General features: G+C 38.6%; 3 protein-coding genes across 6 annotated transcripts; 2 read left to right on the top strand and 1 right to left on the bottom strand.

Annotated features, from left to right (window-relative positions):
• The first annotated feature begins 3,713 nt into the window (after window positions 1–3,713).
• On the top strand, window positions 3,714–6,225 carry LOC106347802. Its single transcript, XM_048737684.1, has 9 exons — window positions 3,714–3,895; window positions 3,980–4,037; window positions 4,103–4,255; window positions 4,365–4,534; window positions 4,611–4,791; window positions 4,892–5,070; window positions 5,149–5,274; window positions 5,343–5,455; window positions 5,779–6,225. Exons 1-9 carry the CDS (start codon window positions 3,871–3,873, stop codon window positions 6,145–6,147), a joined length of 1,374 nt encoding a protein of 457 aa, XP_048593641.1. The 5' UTR covers window positions 3,714–3,870; the 3' UTR covers window positions 6,148–6,225.
• Window positions 6,226–12,755: 6,530 nt separating this feature from the next.
• Window positions 12,756–15,007, top strand: LOC106423625 (ethylene-responsive transcription factor-like protein At4g13040). Of its 4 annotated transcripts, none has more exons than XM_022689808.2 (8): window positions 12,772–12,957; window positions 13,275–13,388; window positions 13,600–13,675; window positions 13,748–13,857; window positions 13,940–14,087; window positions 14,177–14,357; window positions 14,450–14,571; window positions 14,656–15,007. In XM_022689808.2, the coding sequence occupies exons 3-8, from the start codon at window positions 13,633–13,635 to the stop codon at window positions 14,688–14,690; spliced, it is 639 nt and encodes a 212-aa protein (XP_022545529.2). In that variant the 5' UTR covers window positions 12,772–12,957; window positions 13,275–13,388; window positions 13,600–13,632; the 3' UTR covers window positions 14,691–15,007. The 4 variants fall into 4 exon arrangements, with proteins under 4 accessions (XP_013719852.2, XP_013719853.2, XP_022545529.2 ...); XM_022689807.2 differs by having other exon boundaries at window positions 12,773–12,957; window positions 13,603–13,675; XM_013864398.3 differs by lacking the exon at window positions 13,275–13,388 and having other exon boundaries at window positions 12,756–12,957.
• LOC106423624 (uncharacterized CRM domain-containing protein At3g25440, chloroplastic-like) lies at window positions 14,968–17,120 on the bottom strand. Its single transcript, XM_048737681.1, has 5 exons — window positions 16,740–17,120; window positions 16,542–16,644; window positions 16,040–16,400; window positions 15,565–15,969; window positions 14,968–15,486 (listed from the first exon to the last, which is right to left on the bottom strand). The coding sequence occupies exons 2-5, from the start codon at window positions 16,601–16,603 to the stop codon at window positions 15,340–15,342; spliced, it is 975 nt and encodes a 324-aa protein (XP_048593638.1). The 5' UTR covers window positions 16,604–16,644; window positions 16,740–17,120; the 3' UTR covers window positions 14,968–15,339.
• Between the last annotated feature and the right edge of the window lie 1,684 nt (window positions 17,121–18,804).

Genomic DNA, 18,804 nt, shown 5'->3' with positions numbered 1-18,804 from the left:
GTCTGATTAGATTAATAGGGATTTAAATTCGGCCAAAATAGATTATTCAAAAGACTTTGGCCAAGGAATTTTGGCCAAGGGGATTCGGCCAAGATGATTTTACCAAAATGCTTTGGCCAAGAAATTCTATTAGTTTGACTAGATTTCATATTTGGCCAATAGAAATTTCAATTTGGCCAAGCTTTTGCCTTCGGTCAAGGTCTTTTAAAGGTTGGCCAAGAGAATTCAGACTTTGCATTTGATCAAGATTTAAGCTAGGCCAAGTTTCTACATTTAGCCAAGGCTTTAAAGATCATGCGATTGTTCATTAGTCCAAACATAAGTTTCGGCCAGACCAAATCCGAATGGTTCTAGGATTCTTATAGATTTCGGCCAAGGAGTAATTTTATGATCAGATTTTAAGTTTTAAACAAGTGATCATGTCTTAAAATTTGGCTAAGATTTCATTTGGCCAAGGCTTTGAAAAACGATCCTACAAATGTTCATATGAACATATACAGTCTTGGCCAAGCCAAATCCAAACAGTTTGAGGATTTGGTTATGTGCTTCGGATTTGCTAGATTTTTCAGCATATGATTCAAGGTTTAAAAACACATATAGGCCAGGCAATGTAATCGAATCAATTTTAGCATATGATGAAGTTTTGATCCTACGGCCAAGCTTTTAATAATGCGGATAGGATTTCATGCAATCTCTATGTTTTAAACAAGCAAGGCATAATTTTCAATCAAGTAATCAGCTAGCAAATCAGATTTGGATCATGTGAGCATGTGACTCTGCAAATTAAATCTAGGTTCCACGCTGCATGCAATCGGATTTTATCTTTAACAATCAATCCAAATTTTAATTTCTTAGCATGCGAGCTAGGCGATCAAACAAATCAGATTTTGGGTTTGAAGCATGCAAATCAGAGTTGGTTAAGACATACGATTCAGATTTTAAACATATCATGTGATCAAACAATCAAATCAGATTTCAATCAATAGCATGTGACTAAGGCAATTTATATTTCTAATAGGATTTAATCATGTGATTTCAATTTCCTAGATCTAATCGATTTTTAATCAATTAGCATATGAATAATTTCAATCTAATCATGAAATTTTATCCCTAGGTTTCATATGATCAAATTCTGGAATTCTAATTTAAATTTATTATGTTTTAAATTTTCAAGAAATTCTAATAAACATGCGATCAAATTTTAGGTTAAATTTCAAATCCTAATTCTAATAGGATTTAGACACAAGAACATGTAATTATTCTTAGTCTAATTATGCAACCTCAAACATGTATTTATGCATGAAAAATATCAAGTTATACAAGCATAAAATCGGCCAAGACAAAAACTCTAATTACTTTGTAATAATCTTGTAACAACCTTCCTATTTTTTTTAAGGGTTCTAGGTTTTAACATGCAATTTCAGTTTTGATGTTTATGTTTCGATTTCTAAAATTAAAACATGTAATTTCTATTAGAGATCAGATCAAATAATTAGGTTTTATCAATCCTATCATGTGATTAACAAAAACAGATTTTAAACCTAAACATGCGATTTAATTTTCTATGTCTAGCATGCGATTTTGATTTTAATGTTTAGCATATTATTTGCAAACCTAAAACATGCAATTTCTATTAACAAACAGGTCATACAATCAAGTTTTAATAATCCTAGCTTGTGATTAGGTTGTTTCTATCAGTTCATACGAAATATGCATGATGCAATCAATACAGTAATGCACAAACAAATCTCTCGGCCAAGTCAAAGATCAAGCCACATGGCTACTTGATGGAATCAATTCATTACCATCCTAGCATAAGATTCTAAGTGTAATTGCAATCAATCAATATGATCAAATTAGGTTATGTATGAATGATGCAACAAGCCGCACGGCCACAAGGTATGATCAAGTCTAGAACAATTAACCTAGCATGTAGTTTCAGTTTCAACCGGATTATACAGTTTCAGATTCAAGTATTCGATATCAAACAATCAATACTAGGTTATATGGAAACAATTATCCTAACAGGCGGTTTCAATTAGGGTTGGTTTCAATTAGGGTTTCAATCTTGAATCATTCAATCAATTAATCAATTTTAGTTATGAATCAATACTATCAACAGTTCTATGTGATCAAATTCAAATTTCGATTACAAAATTAGGGTTTTGGATTTCAATCGATCAAAGCTAGTAATTCGATTTTCAAATTCAATCTCAATCAACATTCAATTATTTTTAATTAATCAATCATATTTTGAATTAGGGTTTATGCAAAAATTGAATGTGTTTTAGGGTTTTAGATTTTCGAGTTTGATCTTAGATCAACGGGATTCGATTTGAGATTCAAAACCATTGAAAATTTTGATTTTAATTGATCAAGTGATCAATTTCGATTAGGGTTTGGGGTATCGAACTTTTGAGCTTCGATTTACTCTTTGGGGTTTTGATCTATTACCCTATGGTTTTTGATTCATAAAAGATTAGGGTTTTATGGTTTTAATTCTTTATCAAACAGTCCATATTCGATTATGGGTTCTTAGGTTTCAAATTACCTTTAACCTTAGATGTTTGTTGAACGGACCACCAAATGGATGAACCGCAAACTGGAACATGAATGGGACGCGAGCTGACTGCTATCGTATCGCGAACGGATTGAGGCTGAGGTCGCGAGCCAGGGGCGGACGTACGTGAGCGGCAACAGGATCACGTGCCCCCGACTGTTTTTTAATTTTCCTAAAATTATATGTGTTAGTTTGGTTAAATTGTTCCTAATTTAGTGAGTAAACATGAAAAGTGCCCCAGTTCAAATCGGTTTTTGTTATTTTTAGTGGTGTGCCTCCAATTAAAGTTCTTTCTGGATCCGCCACTGCCGCGAGCTGTCCGTGAGCTGGAGTTGTCGCAAACGGGATGCTTGCTGTCGAGAACGTGAGCTGTCCGGGATGCGAGCTTAGGCTGAGTTCGTCTGAGCTAGGATCGGACTGAAATCGACTGTAGGCTGAGCTGAGACGGATCAGGAACGCCTATGAACTCCTTTTGATCTGAATGGAAAAGAGAGTTTGATCGCACGGGCAGCAACTCCTCTCGGCTTGAACTCCTTGTTGATATTAGATTTTAATTCCCTCGGCTCATGAAACAACACGAGGAGCATTAGATAACATGAACGCCAACAAGATAACATGAATCAACTAAGGTATGATAAACTTATCTTGCACAGGAGTTGAGTTCGGCTAGAAAATCCTTGTTGGAATCGGATTTGGTTTCCAAATCAAATCGGCATGCACTGTATCTGTGCGTGAGGGCGTGTCGGTGATCAGATCGACAAGTGGTTTGCACTGACGGATTCCTCTCGGCGAGGGCTTCGGTTTGATATCTTGATCGTTTTCTAGGTCTTCACGGTTTGAGAGAATATCCTTTTTGAAGTTCCGAGGCAGATTTCTTTGCGTTTAGGGTTTGATGATTTTCGGCTGAGTCGAATAATATTTCGTGGGGGCTTAGGCTAGAGGTTATCGTGCTGATTACGTGTTATGAAATAAAGGAAAAAGTCTGTATCTTTATTAGACAATAAGAAACTATTTATATAGGGAATCACATAAGTATAAAACACCTTAATACAATATGGGCTAGAAAATACAAAGATTTAAGGATATGGACTTTCGAATATGGGCTTCCACCAGACCTTAGTTTATAATAAAAACATATATTAAAAAAAATCAATGGGATAGAACCGAATAAGTAAGAGAATAAAATGGTTATTGATTCTCATGATCTTTATCGAAACAATATTTCGTATCGTGAGCGGGCAAAATCTCTGCGAAGAAGAACAAACTAGAACCGAAAGTTTCAGTTTTCCTCTCTCTTTCTAATCATAGCCATGGGTGGTGATACTCTCAAAGATGGTAGAGTTCTCTTCTTTTATCTTTCTTTCTGGAACTGTTTCGCATGTTTTTAGTTTTAACGGAAATGATTTAAACTTGTTGTAGAGGAGTTGGCATCTTCTTTGTACCCTGATTTTTCACGATCGTCTTCTTGCTGCTTCAGGTAATATTATTATCTGACGATGGTCGTAATCAGAAAGTGATTCATTTCCTTTTTTTTTGTGGCAGTGATGATTTAGGGGTTTCTGAAGAGAATCTTGCTGCTTATTTGAGAAAGAGAGAGAAAACTTACCAAGAGATTCTCCAAAGCCATGATCTGTTACGGGAGAGACTTGGCAAGAACAATCGGAAACTGAAACTCGCAAGACGCCAAATCTTGAGGTTTTTTATTTGTTTTCAACTCGAGATCATGATTGATTCTTACTTATATTCGATCCATAAAGAGAGATATTATTCAACTATTTTAGTATTTTTTGACAAAAACAATCAGCTATACTCCTGGATCATTTGCGGATGTCAATTTGAGCGATTACCATATTCCAAAGACGACGTCGATCCTCATAGTTGGTCCGAAAGGAGCTGGGAAGAGTAGTCTTGTTAATAGAATTACAAGAGTGATCCAAGACGAGGAGTTTGCCCCAGCTAGAGCTCAAGAATCATGTACACATATAATTGATCATTCATTTTCTTGTTTTTTTAAAGATGATCAGTGTTTTGTTGCTCTCAATTTTTGCAGATGGTATGCCGTCTAATGGAGGCACGTTCTTTCTTCAGGAATATATGATCCCAAGAGGAGGTTCTGCTTCATTTTGCCTCTGTGACACGCGTGGCTTGAGCCAAATCTCGTCATCCGATAACACTACTATGATTGAGCAGTGGATTAAAAAAGGTGTTCATCACGGCGAGCCTGTGATCTGGTCTTTTCTTCTTCTCTCTTGTTTTATACTCTTCTTGGCTTTAATCAGTTTTTTTTTTTTTTTTTTTGTGTTAACATGATGAGTTTGTAACTTTGGTCAGGACATCCGATGACTCGGATTTGAAGGATAGATTGATCCGAGATGGTTGTACAGGTTGTGAGATAAGGAAAGTGAACTCCATTATATTTGTTGTTAATGCGGTTGAAATGATGGAGAGTGAATCGAGCTATGCCCATATGGTCTCGACTGCTTTTAACTCTCCTTTACTATCGTTTAAAGGTTGGTGAGTCCTCACAGAATGGTGTTTTTCTTTTGTTCTTTTTAAAAATTTCAAAGAAGTCATAATATGATTTCCAGATGACAAGCCAGCAGTAGTTATCACTCATGGAGATATACTTTCAAGGGAGGAACGGGCCCGAGTTCAGGTTCTCGTTGGAGAACTTCTTGGTATCCCACCTGACAAACAGATTTTCGACATTCCAGGTCACAAGTCTATATTTTTTCTTTTGTGACAGGCTATATATCTTATTGGTTACTAATACGAAGTACAGATAGCCGGGACGCAGCCACAGCACTAACAGTCTGCAACTTGCTACGGCATTGCCTTGAACACGCTGATAAAAATCTTCGGTTTTGTCCCAAGAGGAACTTCACCATATCGAAGGTTTCTACTTCATCTTTAGATCTTACATCTTTTGATACCAAAACATACCATGATTGGTTCATCAGTCTAGGGACTGATGACTGATTTGGTGTTGATGCGGTTCAATAATTTTACGTACCAAGAAAAGCAAAAAAAAAAAGATAAATCTTTGGGAAAATAATTAGCTTCTTTTAATTCAGATGGAATAAAATGAATTCATACTAACCATATGACTATATGAGGGAATGGTTTGGTTTTTTTTTTTTTTTTTTTTTGTAGTGGATCAGTTTAATTGATTTGGATTGAACAGATGCAAGACCATCTAATTGTTATTATTTTTTTAGGTGGAAGGAGGCGACAAAAACAGGACAAGGATGACTATGTTTTCAGTTGCGCTGACTCTATTCCTGGCCTTAGCGATAATCTGGTTTATCCACGAACACGGCGGACAAAACGTAGCGCATGAGGCTCGCCACGAACTTCATGTATTCCAAAGTCCACGGTTATACAACCTTACGCATGAGGTCCTACCCAAACTTAGCATCAGTGTTCAGAGTTCTGAGTCTGAGACCGAGGATGTTCCTAATGGTGAGCCTAGCATTGATTGGCGTACAGCTCGACGCTTGTGGTTCGATGAGGGGAAGGTGGCCAAGGCCGAGGGCGAACCAAGCTTTGATTGGCGAACCACTCGACGCTTATGGTACGTTGAGTGAAATGTATGCAAGCGCCATCAATATCTTATATGTAAAAAATATAGTAGACTGTAAACATAAAACACGATGTTTTGTAAACTGGACTGCATGAACTTCTAGGTAATCAATATCTGGACTGCATGAACTTCTAGATATGGTATACAATTCAGTTTGAATTAAATTTTATTTCAAAAAATGTATCAAACTATCCAAAATAAACACACTCAAACCCCGTGATGAGGACATCAAACCAGTAGCCAATCCATAGCACCATAAAACGGATGCAAATGGCCAGCTAAACCCAACAAGGACATGTGTCTTTCATAGACTATGCCGCAACCTACCAGAAGGAGATGACCAACAGACCTACATGTCCAGACACTCAAATCATCAGTCTTACGTCGAATTGGAATTGGGTCCATATCATCTCAGACCAAACCGGAATCAAGTTTACAACCCAGCTGATTCCTGGCTACCTTGCAAGTGAAGGCCATTCAGACCCAGTGCCATTGTTCAATTCACGTTGGCTCAGCCACGGAGAGTTAGGGCATGAAACAGCTTGGGAAAGATTCTCTGCTCATTTAGAGCACGCCTCGAAGTGGAATCAGCAAAATATCATTTCACATGGAGGAGATATTCAGCTCTTAAGTTGGGTAATTACCAACATACCCCATTTGAATCTACACTAACTAAATGGAGGTTTGCAGCCAAACCAGAAGGAATTAGGCAATGAACCGACTTGGTTTGTAATCTTGACCCATCAGAGAAACCAAGAAAACTGGATTCATCAAGGCCAGTTCAGATGTGAAAGTTATTCAGTTTCCAAATCGGATAGTTCTCGACATGTCTCATCTCGAACCTTACTATAACTAGGGTACCATAAGGACATCTCAAAATTTATTCTCAGCCATTGTATCAGGATGATTCAATCTGGGCCACTCTTACACCAAGACCTTCCATATTTGGACCTAAGTGGATTCACACGGGACCAATTGTTTAGATACTTTTAATGAAAAAAAAATCCGAGATACTTTCATTTATTCTACATACTCTACTGAACTAAGAGAATTCCAAATTTACCTTTTTACTTTCTCTCTAATTTCTAAATACTCTGTTCGCGGATACTCCTTCTGCGGACAAGATCGCCATGTTCGAGATGTCGAAAAAGTTATATTTCCCAAATATAAGAATAAATGATGAAACCAGTGATCTAGACAATTATGTGGCCCAGTACAACCAGTGTATGCTTACTACAACTATCCAGAAACAATTCTTGGAAGCTATCATTGCAATGGTATCAGCTCAACTCTGATCCGGTCCGTCCTGCAATGGTACATCAACTTGCCCAATGGATCGATACATTCCTTCGCAGCTCTAACCGACCAGTTTGTAAGAAAATTTGCATGCACAAGAAACCAAGCTGAATCCCTGCGTAACTATACAATATGTTTCAACCAGGAAAAGGTATTCTACCTTCAAGAGAGACATGTTGCTTGATGCTGATATGTACAAGGAGTTAATCAAGTATCAGTGCAGAACCATGGCAGACGTCACATCCCGAGCATGGGCAGAAGTAAAATGGGAGGAAGATTCAGCATACCAGTTCAAGCATTTCCAAAAGCATGAATCCTAAGTTCCTGAGAAATAAGAAAAACGAAAAAGACAATAAACCCTATCATAAGCCAGAGAAATAAGTAGATAGTACATCGTGGGAGATACCACAATCGACCTATAGACAAAACTGAAGGAATGGTAATACATACATGTCAGACATCTCTAATCTATCAATCTCAGATCGAAATTAATCAACATTCTGAGTTTGATAAGTCCCTCAAATTAAGTTACCCAAGAAGATGAAAATACCAAAAACATTATGAGATATACATTGATGGTGTGTATTTTATATAGACTAAGAGATAGAATTTAACACAAGACCGTAATGGAAATAACAAAATAGGAGTCGAACTTAGATTTAGTTAACGAAGGAGAGACGCCTCCATGGATCTTCATTGCTTCAGCATCTTCGATCAACCTTCTCCTCTCTGAAGCTGCTACTATCCTCCTCCATGACTTCGAAGGCCATAGCTCCTCCACCGTCGCGGTCCAGATCTCCTCCCAACCCTCCGCCGCTAAAACTTCCTCTGCTTGGTTCTCTCTCTCCGCTTGAACCGCTGGAGCCTCCCGACCCCCACAGGCCCTCCAGACGCATCTTTCATTCCTACTCTCTCCCCTTTATCTTGCTGTTTCTGTGTCTCTTTGTTGCATCTGGTTTGTCCACGAGTCTCTTATTTTTCTGAGTTTCTTAACCTCGTTCGCCGTCGATAGCTACAAGAGATGGTGTCGGTGCAGTCTCTTAATACTTTTGGCTCTTGTGTAGCCCTTGTCCATCTCTTATGACTTCACTAGTTCAATGAATATCTCAGGCTGATCAAATCAAAAGCAGATGATCTTGCTCTCCTTGGCAAACCAATGAGGATCTCACCGAAAGAATACTTGCAGGACTTGGTGATGAGTACAAGCCTGAAGTTGATGCTATCCATGGCCGTGATGTGGCCATCTCGTCAGAACTCCATGAACGCCTACTAAACCGGGAAGCTATTATCATATCCACTGAGACAGCTCCAGTCACTCCGATTGTTGCTCATGCTGCAGATACTCGTCAAAACCACAACAGCAAACAGAACTGGCGCAACAAAAACAATCAACAATGGCGTAACAACAACAATCAGACTCACCACTATCAGAACAACAACCAGCAGCGCTCCTCCAAGCCGTACTTAGGCCGCTGTCAAGCCTGCGGAACACAAGGCCACAGCGCCAGAAACTGTCCTGATTTTTCGTATAATAAGAGGAGCGGCTCAGATGCCTCAACAACAAAGGAGCAACAACACGTGGAACAATGCTCCACAGTTCCAACAGTGGCCCCCGAGTACTAACCCAGTTATGATGTCTGACTCCTCAACGTGGCTATTGGACTCCGGTGCCTCACACCACATGACATCCGACCTAGCAAACCTGTCCATGCATAACCCTTACAGTGGTGGTGATGGTGTTCTCCTGGGTGATGGCTCTGGACTCCACATTTCACACTCTGGTTCACTATCTCTTCCCTCTTATACTCGTCCATTCTTTTTAAAAAAAGTTTATGTGTTCCTGCTCTTGAAAAAAAATCTCATTTCAGTTTTTCAGTTATGCACTGCTAATGTGGTTGTGGTTACTTTTACTCAACATATTTTCAGGTGAGGGACTTGGAAACAGGGAGACTCCATCTCGAAGGGAAACCTAGAGATGGAACGTACCATTGGCCACAATCCCCAGCATCAAAACCCTTACTAGCTTTTGCATCTGCCGTGAAGACAACCTTGTCGGATTGACATTCCGTTTGGGACAACCAGCATTTTCAATTCTTCAAAAAGTTGTTTCTCAATTTCAATTACCCATTGCTTCAAATGTTTTAATGGCTCAGCCATGCTCTGCTTGCTCTAATAATAAAATGCATAAGTTACTTTTTCAAAACTCAACTCTTCGATCTTCACAACCCCTAGATGTAGTATTTTCAGATGTGTGGACTTCTCCCATAATTTCAATCGATGGTTTCAAATACTGCGTTATTTTTGTAGATCACTACGTTTGTATCCTTTAAAAATGAAGTCCCACATTTTTTATGTTTTCACCCGGTTCAAAGTCTTGGTTAAAAATCGATTTCAATCTAAGCTAAGGACCTTATACACCGACAATGGAAGTGAATATATTGGGCTATGAGACTTCTTAGCTCAACATGGCATCTCTCATATGATAAGTCCGCCTCATACGCCAGAACATAATGGCATCGCAGAACGTCGACATAGACATATCGTAGAAACATGCCTTGCCCTCCTGTCTCATGCGTCGATGCCACGGTCTTATTGGACCTATGCGTTTGCAATGGCTGTCTATCTAATAAATAGAATGCCATCACAAGTGTTAGATTTCAAAACTCCTTTTCAAAATCTTTATTGACATTCTCCAAACTATCAAAAGCTTAAGGTGTTTGGGTGCTTATGTTTCCCATGGATTAAACCTTACACATCTCATAAGCTGGATGCTAAATCCACACCATGTGTGTTCTTGGGTTACTCTATTACACAAAGCGCATACTTTTGTTTAGATCGCTCGACATCGAGAATTTATACTTCTCGACATGTTGTCCTTCATGAACATGTTTTTCCATTTTCTTTACCATCTCATATAGAGTCTAATGAAACTGAAGAAACTGAGATATCAACTTACCCCTCTGTCAAGCTTGTGCTTCTTATTACTACTTCTACAGGTCATGTTTCTCAACCACAAGCCCACACTTCTGATCACTCATCACCACTAGAAACAAATACAAATCAGCACCCGACACGGCCAACACAGCGCCGACTCCATATGTTACAGAAACACAACAACCGTCTGCTCAACCTCCTTCCCAGCCAGGTCCTCCTCGTCTGGTCAGACAAATCACTCGGCCCAAGAAACCTGTCCAGAAGTTAAATCTTCATACGGAAGTTGCTCAGACAACAAAAACACCTTCTACAACAGTGGCACAAGCTCTCAAGAGTCCTCATTGGAAAAAAGCAATGAGTGATGAAAACAATGCTCAAATTGGTAATCATACTTGGGATCTTGAGAACTTGAATGATGATACACGTTTTATGTTGTAGGTTGCAAGTGGATCTTTACACTCAAAAGAAATCCAGACGGGACGATTGCGAGATACAAGGCTCGGCTGGTCGCGAAGGGCTTTACACAAAAACCAGGGATCGACTATCATGAAACCTTCAGCCTGGTAGTCAAACCAGCTACCATTCAGACAGTTCTAAGCACTGCAGTCTCGGCTAACTGGCCCATTCGACAACTTGATGTCAACAACGCCTTTTTGCAAGGCATGTTGAAAGATGAAGTCTATATGTCACAACCACCGGGATTCATCAACAAAGACCACCCAAATGCAGTTTTCCGATTACGCAAAGCCATCTATGGACTCAAACAAGCTCCGAGAGCTTGGTATAATGAGCTCAAACAATTTCTTCTTCAAGCTGGTTTCATCAACTCTTTAACCGATGCGTCATTGTTCATCTACTGAAAACAAGGGGTTTTTCTTCACATGCTAGTTTATGTTGATGATCTAATAGTTACAGGAAATAGCCCAACACATTTGTCTAAATTTATGGATTCACTTTCAAAGCGATTTCCTCTTAAAGACCTTGATGATCTCTCGTTCTTTCTAGGTATAGAGGTTTTGCATACACCTAAAGGCATGCTTTTAACTCAAACTCGTTACATTGCAGATCTGCTACATAGGACAAAGATGGAGAATTGCAACCCGATCGCGACTCCAATGTGCTCCAATACAACACTTAATTACTATGTTTTCTGGCACTCCACTAGCTGATCCAACAGAGTATCGTGCCGTCGTTGGCAGTCTCCAGTACCTCTCTCTCACTCGACCTGACATATCCTTTCTGGTCAACAAAATGTCGCAGTTCATGCATAAACCGACCAACAAACACTGGCTTGTGGTCAAGCAAATACTACGCTACCTCGCTGGCACTATGACGAAAGGGATTACATTCCAGGCCAACAACAAGCCAACGTTACATGCTTTCACCGATGCCGATTGGGCTGGCAACAAAGATGATTACACATCCACCGGCGCCTATATTGTTTACCTAGGAAGTCATCCCATTGCTTGGTCCTCAAAGAAACAAAGTGGAGTCTCAAGATCCTCAACTGAAGCTGAATATAGATCACTGGCCTCCACAACAACTGAAGTTTGCTGGGTTACATCTCTCCTAAATGAGCTCGGTATCAAATCTCCTACAACGCCGGTAATATATTGTGATAATATTGGTGCAGCCTACTTGGCGGCAAATCCAGTTTTTCACTCAAAAATAAAGCATTTGGCACTTGATTATCACTTTGTGTGACAATACATTCAAGCAGGAACACTAAGAGTCTCACACGTCTCATCACAAGATCAACTTGCCGATGTCCTTACTAAACCCCTGCCTCGTACTACATTTGACTCAGTTATGCCCAAGATCGGACTCTCAACTGGCCGTCCATTTTGTGGGGTGTGTAGAAGATATAGGAAAGTCAATATTAGAATGCATATAATTAAGCTCTAACGTCTCTTTCTTTGCTGCTATATATTTCCTTTCCTTAATTTCCTCAGTATTCGATGTATATATGTATACCTAATGTGATCAATAGAAGACGAGCAATTCCATAACCTAATAACTACGTGTTATAACTTTTTAAATGTTTCTTATATATTCGGCTCGTAAAGGACTATGTTACAAGTTCATACCAAAGTCCAAACCTTTATTATTGATTAATTTGATTTTCTATATTTATAGCCAAGAAAAGGTCGAAGGGAAAGGGCATAGTTGGAACGCACAAAAGTGGGAAGAGAAGCGAAAAAATATATGAGAAGAAAGAATCACACGTTCCAGCCCTGGATTCAACTTTTTCCAACCTCATGGGCTTTTATTTTAGCATTTATCTTCTATTAGTCTTTTGTTATTTACTTCATTTATCTGTCCCTACATAATAATAAACATTTAATATTAAAAAGAGTTTTGTCAAATATATTTAATTTTCCTTCATCTTCCCTCAGCGTTTACCAACCAAATAAAAAGAAGGCCAAAGGTGGTAGATGCATGAGCCTCAAATACCACCACAACTCAAAACTCATTAAACTCTTCTCCTTCTTTTATTTTGTTTCTCCTCAACAAGTATCTCCAGAACTATATAAGATCTTCTTCTCACTTACCGCCTTCTTCTTTTCCCTTCAGTTTAATTAAGGTAATTCAATTGTCCTAGTCCCGAATTGTTCACTTCTTTTTTTTTGGCTCAAAGTTTCGGTTTTCCTGAAGAAAAACTTCTTGGGTTTTACCCTTTAACCAGTTTCTTTTCTTTCTTTTTTTTTACCCTCAAGCTTTGATTTTGATGCAATGGATTTGCTTCTTATGAGTTTTCTTACAATGGGTATGTTTTAGTTTTGTGGTTCACTGGTTCTGAAGAGACTAATCCTGAAAAATTGGGTCCTTGCGTTTTCTTCTGAGATTGGTGTCTTCTTGATGCTTTTTCTTTTCCGCTGCTTTGTGAATCCATGAAAAAAGGTGGCGGTGGTGGTAGGTTTGGTTTCTCATTGAGGGTTGACTTCATTTGGATAAAAAGTCTTGGGCCATTATAATTCAATCAAAACACAGATTCAATAGCCTAGCATCCTATAGGTGATCGTTGTCTTGACTTTTGGATCTAGTTGTTAATTTTTTTTGCATTTGCATTTGTGTTTAATTACTTGTTTTGTGTTCTTCTTTGGATCTATCTTTGTTTGAGCAGTTTCTTGAGCTGATCAGTGTTTAGTTTAGTTTCTATGCTAAGCATTCCTTCTATGGAATTATGTTTCTGTGAGCTTGATCAGTGTTTTGATGTGATTTATAGCAGAGAAGTGAAAAAAAAAATTCAAAAGTCAATATGGTGAGCTTAAGAAGGCGCAGGCTACTGGGACTTTGTTGTGGTAAAAATATGTTCTTTATTGTCCAACATTAACATTGTGCAATGTTTACCAACTTGTTTTTGATCGGTGTAGGACCAAATGGTTATGTGACACCGCTTCCTTTTCTAACTGCTGAGGAGATGATCTCTGGGATTCCAAATCCTAATGGCGTAGCAGCTTATGGTTCCGGGCCTAAGGAGGAGGTAATTGAGAAATGAAGAAGGGTCACGCTCCTTTCAGTGAAGTGCATATATTGAGAGACCTTACTTGTTTTGGTTTTGGCAGAAAACGCCTATTGAAGAAGGGACACGCTCCCAGAGGCAAAGAACTCCTTCAAAATATATTATGCATTTCATGTCTGATTCCTCAGCTATTTCACCGGATGATTCTGGTCCCATCTCTCTTAAAATGGAGCAAGACTTATGTGATTCAGGTCTGGTTTCTTCTCACAGTAATGTCTGAGATGAGTAATAAAGAATTGGCCAATTATTTCACCTTTTTTATTTTATCTCCCATTTACAGACCAGCCGTTGAAACGAAGAAAGCGGCATAGAAGAAAGCAAGTAAAGAACCAAGAACCATGTTTGATGAGAGGAGTCTATTACAAGAACATGAAATGGCAAGCAGCCATTAAAGTTGAGAAGCGACAGATCCACTTGGGAACTTTCTCTTCTCAAGAAGAGGCTGCTCGTTTATACGATAGGTAAAGTAAATTTACATTTTTTTAAAATCAGATTCTTGAGTGTTTAATTCAAACTATATATCACTTCCATTGACAACGGTTAACTCTATTAGGGCTGCTTTCATGTGTGGAAGGGAACCAAACTTTGAGCTCTCGGAAGAGGATAAACGAGACCTCAAACAACAAAGCTGGGAAGGGTTTTTGGCTTGCACACGCCGAAAAATTACCAACAAAAGTATGCTTTTGCTACTAAATCAACCATAATATACTGTATGTTTTCTCTCTGACCAACTTTAGCTCTGCTCTCTGAATATTACAGAACCTAAGAGAAGGATGGAGCCAGAGGAACTCTAATTAGGGTGGGTGTAGTTGATGATGAGATCAATGGTAGTTATGGACCTTATGGTACGCTGTTTACCTGAAGAAAAAAGAAGAACGAGATTCACAAAACGTGACTATTCTTGCAGACATCTCTACAATTTTTTGGCAGGGGTAAAGAGACTCAATACGAAGAAAATGTTAGATACATATGAGGCTTAAGAGATGTATGAAACAATTGATAGGATTTTTTTTTTCTATATTTATTCAGACATGATTTGTGTAGCTTATACCTCACGGGTAAGTTGCTTAATATATTACAAAAGATTTATTAAATTTGATTTTTATTATTACATCAACATTGCATAGATGTAGGGGGCTACAACACTGCCCGCTGCCAACAATTGATAACAATGGAGTCACCACACCCAATCCAAAGTTCGTCCCAGTGGCAACGCCAAGAGAAACTAATGTGCATGGTGGCTAGTGAAATGATAGATAATTACTCCAAAACATGCTATGAAGCTAGTGTAAGATGGTTCTAGTAAATCAACTACTTTATTCGAATCCGCTCTAGCACTTGGAAAAATTCAATGCAAGTAACAAAGACTGAGAAAAAGCAAAGATATTCAACTCTTTTCAGATTCGGGTTTTTGAGGCCAAACAAAATCTCCAAATGTGTAAGTTACACTGCTTTGCTCTTTGAATCTACCTCATCCTTCTTCTTGTACCGAGCAACGTACTTGTGATACTCCTCAAGCTCTTTCTCGAGCTTCTCAATGAACTCACTCGTATGTTCAAGCGATTGCTCATACCGATATTTCTCCAAAGCCTGATCACGTTCATCAGAAGAATAAAAGAAAACACACACACAAAACATAAAAAGTAAACTGGATTCATCATTACCTACCTTATCTTTAGAGAGTGTATCAACAGGAGACATCACTTGTGGTCTGACATAGTTTTTCCCGCGGTAGAGTACTATGGCGTTGTTAGGTTTAACATCGATCACGATTCCCTTGCTTAGCCTAGCAAGCTCCTCTGCATACTCATGGATCTGCCCGGGTTTGTTGCACGGCTTGCAGATAACTTTAACAGTCTCGTGCTTTTTCCAATGGAGGTGCATGTTCAGGACCACACCTCCAAACACTCCTCGTCTTCCCACAAGTACAAAGTTCTTTCTCTTTTCACCTGTACGTTTTAGGTAATGCTGCTCTTCCTCTGTCAAAGTCTCTGGATCATAGGCTTCTGCTGGCGTTTTTGGGACATCGTATTTCCTCAGTTTCTCAATCAACCATTCTTCTTTTCTCTTGGCCTGTTGTTGTACAAAGTCAAATAACACACACATGAAGAGAAGGGTACAAGTTTATATCGAATATAAGAACCTTTTCGAGCTTATATCGAATCCTAACTTCAGGATTTGGAGAATTCATCTTCTTTTTGGCCTTTAGACGGTAAAACCTTAACTCATTCACTTTAGCCTTTCTTGACGATTTAGCTCGTTTCCATTTCTTCTCTGTCCTCCTCATAGGCACACTTTTGGTGTTGTTGCTGAAAGAAAACCTCACCACATTATCTTCAGTTCTTAGCTCTATCGTCGAGTTACTCATGTGACGTCTGCAGCAGTACTCGAATACGTTTTGATTTGAAGAAGCTGATCCATGTGGAACTTCTGCAAAAGGTCTCTGCTTTGTATAGACGGTGTAATTAGGGAACTGGAGGTGATGCACAAAGAGTCCAGACCTCCTGCAAAAAATCCCAATAACATGTCTGTAAGAAGACACAAGAAAAGCAAAACACTTTGCAGTTTCTACGGCAAAAGTACATCAAGAATTTGATTCAGGCATAATAAATCAAGACTCTGGAATCATTTAAAACGGGAATTACCATCTGGGATTTCTGAAAAGTTGGTTAGCGATTCCTTTGGCACAACCTAAAGCAAACATCATTACATCCTGTGTGTCACAGAAGGTCCAGTCCCGCTTCTTATCTTCACAAGAAGATCGATAAAAACAACTCAGAAACAAGAAAGGGAGACTATTAAAAACAGAAGGAAAGAGAACGGCTAAACAGACGGAGACGAACCGAAGGCAAGAATTTTGAGGAGGGTTAAGCTCCAAAGGATTAAAATTTGGGATCAAGTGTATTTCCTATTCACATAACCGGTTGGTTTAACGTGCTCATTTATTTCGGTTTATTGTTTGTATATTAAGTTCTTTTACTCCTCGCAACTGGAAAACATCTTGTCCAATCAAATATTTGGATCCCTTGTATGGTACTACTATCACTTTCTTCCTCCTTTTTAAAAAAAGTTATATTAAAACAAATGAAATGCCTCGTACAAAAATAAACCGTTAAAGAAGACATTTCTTTCGAAGTCAGCAACTGGCAAAGATCAACCTTTTTTTCAGAGCTAACAAGGATGATAAGGAAAAATAAAACATAAACCAAAGCCGAAATGTTAGCATGGAAAAAGTCTTGACGATTGCAAACCAAAAAGAAAAACGCCATGATCTCCAAACCAAATAATTTCATAAAAACCTCTCTCTAAAGTTTCTCTTTCCAATATTCTTCTAAATATCCCAAGTTTTCCAGAACTTATCTCATCTTTGATAAACTTTGTTTTCTAATCTTCGATCGCAAGTCCCGATCGAAGATAGAAAACACAGCTTATCAAAGATGAGATAAGTTCTTGAAAACTTGGGAGTTTAGAAGAACATTGGAGAGAGAAACTTTAGAGAGAAGTTTTTATGAAATTATTTGATGTTATTTCACAATGGGGGTACACACATATTTATAGTACAAGATAAGGCACTGACATAAGCGTTTATCTCAGCGATTACATCATCTCTTACATCACGCTGTAGTAGCGATTACATCATCGCTTACATCATTATTCATGACACTTATTTTACATAATTAAACACACTTATCTTACATAATTATACATTGCAAATGACTTACTTAGTGGTCCATTTCGAACTCGATGATGTGTTTCTCACAACATCCATAGTGATCGTCTGGACATTCGAACACATCTCCTGGATATTCGTACATATTCTCTGGCTCTTCTTCTTGAGGCTGCTGTGAGTCGTCGTTGATTTCAATATTAAACATTCTTCCAACTTCATCAATGTTCATTGAGTCGTCTGGGAGCTGGGCGTCTTGAAAATACTCTGGCGGGCATTCTTGAGACTCAGAGTTACGTTTCTCTTTCTTCGGCACACGTTTAATCATTGGTGGTTTGTCACTCTTATCCAAGTAGAATTGCAGATCTTCGTCGAGACTCATTTGGTAGTCTATTGGGTAATAGAACCAATTTGGGACGAAGGGAATGGGAAATGATTGTGTGGCACTGTTGAGGCGGAACGCATGAGTTTGAAAGTCTTCAAATGGCTTGTTGTCATTGAGGTTGAAATCTGGTCTGACTCCTCGTTGGTAGTCATTGTGGTGAATGAGAGTAGACAGTGCGTGGACTTTGCCGGTTTTTTTGTTGACTTGAACAGGGCGGTGGAAGAAGTATATTGTGTGAGGGTTGAAGAAAGGGTTGAGACCTCCTTGACTTTTTAGCTTCTTAAATGATAAGCCTGTTGCTTTCGTTGATTTCCTTAACTTACCGTTCCAGAAAAATAATGGCGCGAACCAGGTTAGAAATGTCGAAAGACATTCCTTGTGACCTCGTTGAGAGTTGGTGAATTGCATGTTGATGTATTGGTATAACCATTGAATATCAAAGGTTATACCAATAGTGTAGATCGAGCAGAGGTACCAGAGAAATCAGAGAACTTCTTCTGGAATGTAAGCGTTTTCGATCCTGTAGAGATGAGCGAATGGGTAGTCCGGGTGAATTCCCATAGGTGAAATAAGATGATTATGGGTTCCGTATTTTGACAGGATGATGGATTGATAGAAGAAAATCTTGTTGCGGAAGTGCTCATGTAGGGTTTTTCTGTCGATAAGCGAAAAAACTTCAAAGAACATGGCAGAAGACTTGAGAAAAACTTATATCCAAAGAACCGATACATAAAAGTGGAAGAGCTTCAAAGTTTTTTTTTTTGTTGCTAAATTGTAAATATCATATAAATGAAAGAAAGATTTTGCAATCTTAAGTTTGAGCCATTTTGGCAAAAAAAAAATAAAAACAAGATGG

Source organism: Brassica napus, chromosome A8, assembly GCF_020379485.1.
Source record: "Brassica napus cultivar Da-Ae chromosome A8, Da-Ae, whole genome shotgun sequence".
NCBI classification, from domain to species: Eukaryota; Viridiplantae; Streptophyta; class Magnoliopsida; order Brassicales; family Brassicaceae; genus Brassica; species Brassica napus.
Note: the sequence above shows the minus strand (reverse complement) of the source record. Positions and strands in the feature narration are given on the sequence as shown.